The sequence below is a fragment of the Pollachius pollachius genome, assembly GCF_949987615.1.
Source record: "Pollachius pollachius genome assembly, chromosome: 7".
NCBI lineage: Eukaryota > Metazoa > Chordata > Actinopteri > Gadiformes > Gadidae > Pollachius > Pollachius pollachius.
This window is the reverse complement of record NC_136940.1, coordinates 15,592,634-15,598,963: the sequence shown is the minus strand read 5'-3', so window position 1 is coordinate 15,598,963 and position 6,330 is coordinate 15,592,634. Positions and strand designations below refer to the sequence as shown.

The following is a 6,330-nucleotide window of genomic DNA, read 5'->3' as shown; positions in this document are numbered from 1 at the left end:
AAGTGGGACTACTAGGTCATTCTGTACACAGCCATCTGTGCCCATCATCAAATGAGTCACAGGCTCACATAAACCAATTGACATGCCCAGTTTATCCAGCCCTTGCGACATACTTTTTTCAGCCATTCCCACACAATAACACCTATGGCAAACAGGTGTTATAGTGGCAAACGCCTATGGCATACAGGTGTTAATGTATGGGAATGGCTGAATATTAAAGTGTGTTCCGATGACAATATACACACATATAAAGCAAGCTTCTATTTAAAAACTTTTTTGTTGTGAAAATGTTTATTTTGCATTGTATTGCCAGCATGGCCCATACCACAACATGTTAGGCACAAATAAGAACATCTTCAGTCTTAACTTTAAATAAATAGCAATAAGTAAAGAGATTTAGAAATCCTGTTGCCTTAAAGTTATTTGGTGTCAGTGTTTTCCGTACACTGAGGTATCCGCCTGGGATGAGATGCCTCAGTCATCTTGCTTTCTCACACTGCATTCCCACCAATTCCCAATTTCCTAAAAACACATGAAAAGTGGTACAACCAATAAGTATAGATATCAAAAGATGTGAACCATCCCATCAAAAAAGCTGTTCTGGGAGTGCATAAAAATAGGTCCCAGAAATGAAGGGATGCTTATACGTTCCAGTTAAACGATTCACCAACAAAAAGGTACCTTGTAAATTAGCAACTATAATACAAGTATTCTCTTAGTAATTGAAGACCAATCACCAGATCGATTATTGCTTCATATTCACCACCAATAAACAAAACACTTAGACTCATCGAAAGACTGAATAAAACAAAACTGAGAAACTGCAGTGACAAAAAGCTGCTTTGTTCTACCACATTGTGTCGAGAGATATAGTAGTCAAACATGTGCTTTGAGTGTTTAGGACTCCCTCCCCCCCCCCTCCCGGTTGTTTTTAAGGTGCAGTGCAAGGGGGAATTGGTGCACAAATACAAACAAATAGAATACGATTCTAAGAAAGTCCTCTTGATTAAGATTTCTTAATAAAGATATTCCTGGTGAAAGGTGAAACACAGGGAGACCTGCAAGCCTTAATTCCTTTTGTAACAACCTGGAGCCCTTTCAAAAGAAGAGCAGCTTCCATTGGCCTTAGCATGGCTATGGAAAAAAAAAAAAAAATCCTCCCCCTTGATAGGACGTGAAAATACAAAATATATTTATTTAATTTTTACCAACCCCCTTTTAAAAGAAAGCAGCTTTCGTGTCTCGCCCCTTTTACAACGTAACCAGATTCTCCGCCATGTACGATAGACTGCAGAAGTTGCACGCAATGCAGCACAGGTTACACAGAGAGGACAGCAGTCTATACAGCCACAGGCGGCTGCTGAGGTGTCTGTATTTGACGTCCGTCTCGCACAGCTTGGCGTATGCCTCCCGGTTGGACGACTGGCCGATGTCCTGGCCCAATCCACATGATTGCTCGATTAGGTGCATGTCCGCCATGATCTCCGAGGTCATCTGGCCAAACCACTGGGCGTTGACCGCTGCCACCGTCACCGACACGAACAAGATGAAGATCTAAGGAAAGTGGATTTAATCGTTAAAAACCGGAGAGCACAAAGGAGGATAGTCTTCTAGTTTTAGGGGTGGCTGCTATGCATGCTTTCTCTGGCTGTCGTCTGATGTGGCTGAGGTCTCTGGTCTCTCAAACATTTGGGTGCACACTGTCTACCTGTGGGCATCCCTGAGCAAGATGCCTAACCCCAAGCTTCTCATGAAATCATTTAAATGCCCAATGATTCTCTTGAATATTTGAATAAGTAAATCTGGGAAACCTAATTAATGATAAGAAAAAATAACACCCATGTTTTCACATATCGTGCATTATCTTATATACGTCCACACACCTGAAAAGACTCCCTGTCGGTCAGCATGTCGCTGGGGTGATATATGGCGTAGATGGTGAGGTTAAAGAAAGCGCAGGCTGAACCCAGGTGAAGATAGAAGGGGACCAGGCGGCTCTGAATGAACCCATAGGTATGTCTGTTCAGGTGGTTGTCCATCACAAAGCCTGCAAAAACACACACACATTAGCAACCCCAGTATTCAAAATAATTTGTACTCAAGAGAGGAAAATCATATATTCATGCATATGGCTATCCTGTAATCTGGGTTTTAAATACACATGGGGGAACCCATTACAATGTGAGTTGCTTTTCGTCTGGTTTCCCGGCAGTCAACATGCAGCATTCAACTTGGTGATGGTGGGTGACAATTTGGGGACTCTGCTACCTCAGGACCTGGCTGATCCCCACTACATGTCAGGTATTTATTTTCATGAATTATTAAGCTAACCTTTTATATTTGTATTTCATTAAAACTGTTAGGAGGGCTTGTTGTTGTTTTTTTGTCTTTGTCTTAAACCAAATAGCTAATTTCCCTTTAACATATATAACCCATGCATGTATCAGATATAAATATCCACAATCAAATCATCAATATCCTGATTGTACCCCTTCCCCCTAGCGAGTAGCATACAAAGTTAACTATTTCAGAGGTAACAAAATGTAAATCTTATTTGGGGCTAAGCCCCAGTAAAGGTCCAATGAGTCCTGGTATCACCATAAGGAAACCATCAAGGGTGTGTGTAAATCCAGTCCTCACTTGATATGAACGTGACCCAGATCTGCATGCCCCAGTAGGTGGAGACCAGCAGGAGCTGAGCAAGCTTCACAGTGTAGGTGGGCTCCCAGTCGGCAGACATCCTTCCTTCTCACTCTATTTAGATCCCGATGACAGTAAAATGTGTGGATGGCTAAAATATGGAGATACGTAAATATGAAGTTTACAATCAATGTATGCATTATTAGTATAATGAGTTCGACACAATGATGGCGGCTTTTTAAAAAATATATATATATTGTTGCAAACAGACAATTTACTTTAATTGTTCTGTGATTCCCACAAAAAATACATTTCACTGCAAAGTATTAATCTTTGGGATTTGCTACTTCAAAGGCAAACGAGAATCGATGGAGGGGTCTGTGTCTGTTCCAAATTGCAACTACAGGGACGAATGTGGTAGACTTTACTTCTTCAGCAACGAATATGCACATGTCAAACGTGTAGGTTACAATACAGTAAAGTATATAGGCCTATATAAAATTCCTTTTTGTGCATGCATTTCAGTTCAAAAGAAGTCCACCACGCCTGCTATGTGAAACAAAGACTCAAACGAACAAATCGGCGCAACTCCACTATTCGCGTAATGGGAATGCGTAAAGGTTGGCTATACAAAACTACAGCGAGGTACCAGCAGACTTCCGCATTGTTCTCTATCTTTTTTTACTCTCGTCTTGACCTATCCACTTTAGACGGGTAAGAACGGCTGTTAAATTGCAGTACGTTATCCTGTATTTCAATTACATTCTGCTTTGCTAAATATGTAGGCCTGCAACTATGACATTTACCTCAAAGTTGAACTAAAAGTACATAGGCCTACTTTACGACACCGTTCAGCCGTGTTTCGCTCTCAACAGTACGCTGCAGCGTATACAAAAGGGATTTCCAAAGTCATATTCCTAAATCTGACTTGAAGAAAACTTTGTCGGCCTACCTACAACCAATATTGAAACCGAGCAAACCAATGAAGGAAAAGCAAAGAACACACATCCAGAACCTTCTCCTTATTTAGAGACGCTTTCGTTGAAATTAGAAGGACTGTAGTATTATTTATATCCAAACAAAATAAACAGAAATAGATGCAAAATAAAAAACACGATGCGCACAAATATTCATTCCATCTCACGGTGCCTACCGTTTTTTTTTTTTTTCCAGTTCCAGTTCAAATTCGGAACTAATTTTACATTGACGCCTTCATGTGAAGCAACAGTTTCAGTGGCTCCACTGGTTCCTATGAGTGGTGTCATAGTGGGCGGGGTCAACAGACAGTAACCAGACAGCTGATCGGTTTCCAGGCGCGTGCGATGCATGTGCGGTATTGGACTTCGGGTTCGCGTTAGTGTTGCCATGGTGACAAGTATTTTTATTTTAACATTTGTGAGACGGATGAGGAAAGGTAAGGCTCTGAAAGGGCTTCAATGGGATGAAACACGTACGTTTGCAATTTCTGTTGGATGGTTATATCTCCAATAAAGAAGTGTTCACATCTTAATCAGCGGGATATTCGGACACTGTCCACCCGCACAGATATCCTAAACTGCTAGCAAAGGAATAGCTAAATAATACAATTGCATAAAACTAATCAACACGAGAGAACTGAATTTAAAACAGTCAATGGGAAATCAAAACATAACAAAACATTGAGGTCTTATATGCTTGGGCTACTACTGAGTGGATATAGGAGAAGTTGAAATGGGTCTAATAGTCCTCCCCAATTGAATAAGCATGCTTAGTTTGTGTTTTGCGGCAACATTGTTAGAAGCTTCCTTCAAATGCATGGAAGCTCTTTTTGCTTATCATGGTCAAGGAGATGACAAGCCCCAGTCCCGTAGCGTATGATGTGCACGGTGGGGACTTCAGTGCACGAGCAGTGGCCCAGCGGGCCAAAAGTCCAGGCTGGCACAGGGAACTGATGATGGCCAAGGAAGCACGGACGCCCCGTTTCCTTTACAGGGAGGCCTGGTCAAACAAACAGTTCCTGGTGGGTCATGAGAAGCTCAGTGATACCTTCTTGATCCTTCTCTCTTTGTTCAGCTGACAGTTTGGACAGATTTACAGTCAGCGCTGTCCCAAAGCACCCATCCCCACCACTTGGCCTTTGTTTATCCTACAGAAAACCAAAGTTGGTCCCGGAACGTATGAGAGCACAGACTTCATCAAGGAGCTGGCCAGGAAGCCAGGTAGTGCCCGGGGCGTTTGTGCCAGTCTGGACAGCAGGTTCCGGGAGGTACAGGTAGGACTGCAGTCCAGAAAAGAGAGCGGTACAGTACCCGGTTTAACCTATTCATGTAACTGATTAGAAATGGCACTTCTAAAAGTGTAGTCTGCAAATATATAGGAAATATATTGGAATGAAGTCAATGTAAATTGTCATTATTTGCATTCAAAATCGACCGCTGTATTGTGTGTCTAGAGTTGTACCCCAGGTCCCGGGAACTATGGGGAAGGGGGGGTCCCGGGGGCGGCTCTGGAGGCCATGTCTGCACGGTCAGCCAGGGGCGTTCTGATGAAACACAGTTCTGGATGGAAGCGCTGCTCTGAGGAGACCAAAGTAACTATTACTGCATTTGTCATTTAGCAGTCACTTTTATCCCAAGCATCTTACAGTACATGTTGTTTTATATAAAAACATATAATCACTGAGCCGATAGGGGTTATGCACCTTGCTCAAGGTGCAAGGAGTCAGCAGACATTGGGGTTCGAGCCCAGAACCTTTCAACTGGGGGTCGAACCTCCTACTCACTAGACTATCATGCCCCACAAGTACATGCACTAGATAAGCACACTAGTGGTTATTTCACCATCCGTGTTGAAAAGTGTTGTGTGTTTGTGTGTTTGTGTTTGTATGCGTGCGCAGTACTGCGGGCCGAGTCCCTGCACGTACGTGTTGAAGAGCAGTGTTGACATCCTGCTGGGCAAGCGGACCGGCATTAGAGGACCGTACGATCTGTTCACCGGACAGCGAGACGCACCGGTAGCGGCTGGCTTCTTTGCTGTGCCGGTAAAACAAAGACACACACACACACACACACACACACACACACACACACACACACACACACACACGCAGACGCACACACACTTTAAGGTGTGGAGCAAGAATCGCTAGCCGGTTAAATTACATTCTTAACAGCAAGAATGGACCCAATAGAAAAAAGGAAGTCAGAAAAAGGTTAGAGGTTATAGGCCTGCTACAAATTGGGAGATTTTGTTAAGTTGATAATGTGTGTACATTTTCTAATCAAATAAAACAAATAATAGTAAACAATAATTTGTACATGATATTTTTGGTGTATCCTGGCTTGATGATGCCGTACACAGATCCATTTTAGTGTGCATATTATGCTTGTAGTTGTAAAGCCATTAACAACTGCCGCGTACCTGTGTGAATTGTTTAGTGTGTGGATGTCTGTGTGTCTGTGTGTCGGCTGGTCCCTGCAGAAGCATGCAGTCGGGGCCGCCTCCACCAAGCGTGACTTGGAGGGTTTCTGCGATGTGTTGAACCGTCCAGAGAGGAGAATGCACGGCGTGTTCAGCTCAGTGGCGCGTCACCCGTCCGTGCCCTCGGAGCGGATCTACCACAGCACCCTGGCCCAGTGGCCCCGCGCCACGGTCAGTCACTTGAGACTCACTATTCAGATTTTGCTACATTTTGCTCAGAAATTTCTTTGT

The 6,330-nt window shown here is 43.3% G+C and overlaps 2 protein-coding genes across 4 annotated transcripts in view; one reads left to right on the top strand and one right to left on the bottom strand.

Moving 5' to 3' along the window:
• Window positions 1-129: 129 nt before the first annotated feature.
• On the bottom strand, window positions 130-3,889 carry LOC307078655 (transmembrane protein 205). 2 transcript variants are annotated; one of them, XM_079740583.1, is made up of 5 exons: window positions 3,794-3,889; window positions 2,641-2,791; window positions 1,884-2,047; window positions 1,213-1,554; window positions 142-522 (listed from the first exon to the last, which is right to left on the bottom strand). In XM_079740583.1, the coding sequence occupies exons 2-4, from the start codon at window positions 2,738-2,740 to the stop codon at window positions 1,252-1,254; spliced, it is 567 nt and encodes a 188-aa protein (XP_079596709.1). In that variant the 5' UTR covers window positions 2,741-2,791; window positions 3,794-3,889; the 3' UTR covers window positions 142-522; window positions 1,213-1,251. The 2 variants fall into 2 exon arrangements, with proteins under 2 accessions (XP_079596708.1, XP_079596709.1); XM_079740582.1 differs by having other exon boundaries at window positions 130-1,554; window positions 3,794-3,888.
• Window positions 2,804-6,330, top strand: part of LOC307078654 (ciliary microtubule-associated protein 2-like) — a 4,857-nt gene continuing 1,330 nt past the window's right edge. Inside the window, exons 1-6 of one of the 2 annotated variants that reach the window (XM_079740581.1) lie at window positions 2,804-3,354; window positions 4,466-4,639; window positions 4,772-4,891; window positions 5,072-5,209; window positions 5,516-5,659; window positions 6,100-6,270. In XM_079740581.1, the coding sequence (XP_079596707.1) occupies window positions 4,469-4,639; window positions 4,772-4,891; window positions 5,072-5,209; window positions 5,516-5,659; window positions 6,100-6,270 (744 nt within the window). In that variant the 5' untranslated portion in view covers window positions 2,804-3,354; window positions 4,466-4,468. Of the gene's footprint in view, window positions 3,355-4,447; window positions 4,640-4,771; window positions 4,892-5,071; window positions 5,210-5,515; window positions 5,660-6,099; window positions 6,271-6,330 lie in introns of those variants that run through there. The other variant, XM_079740580.1, reaches the window with a different exon arrangement.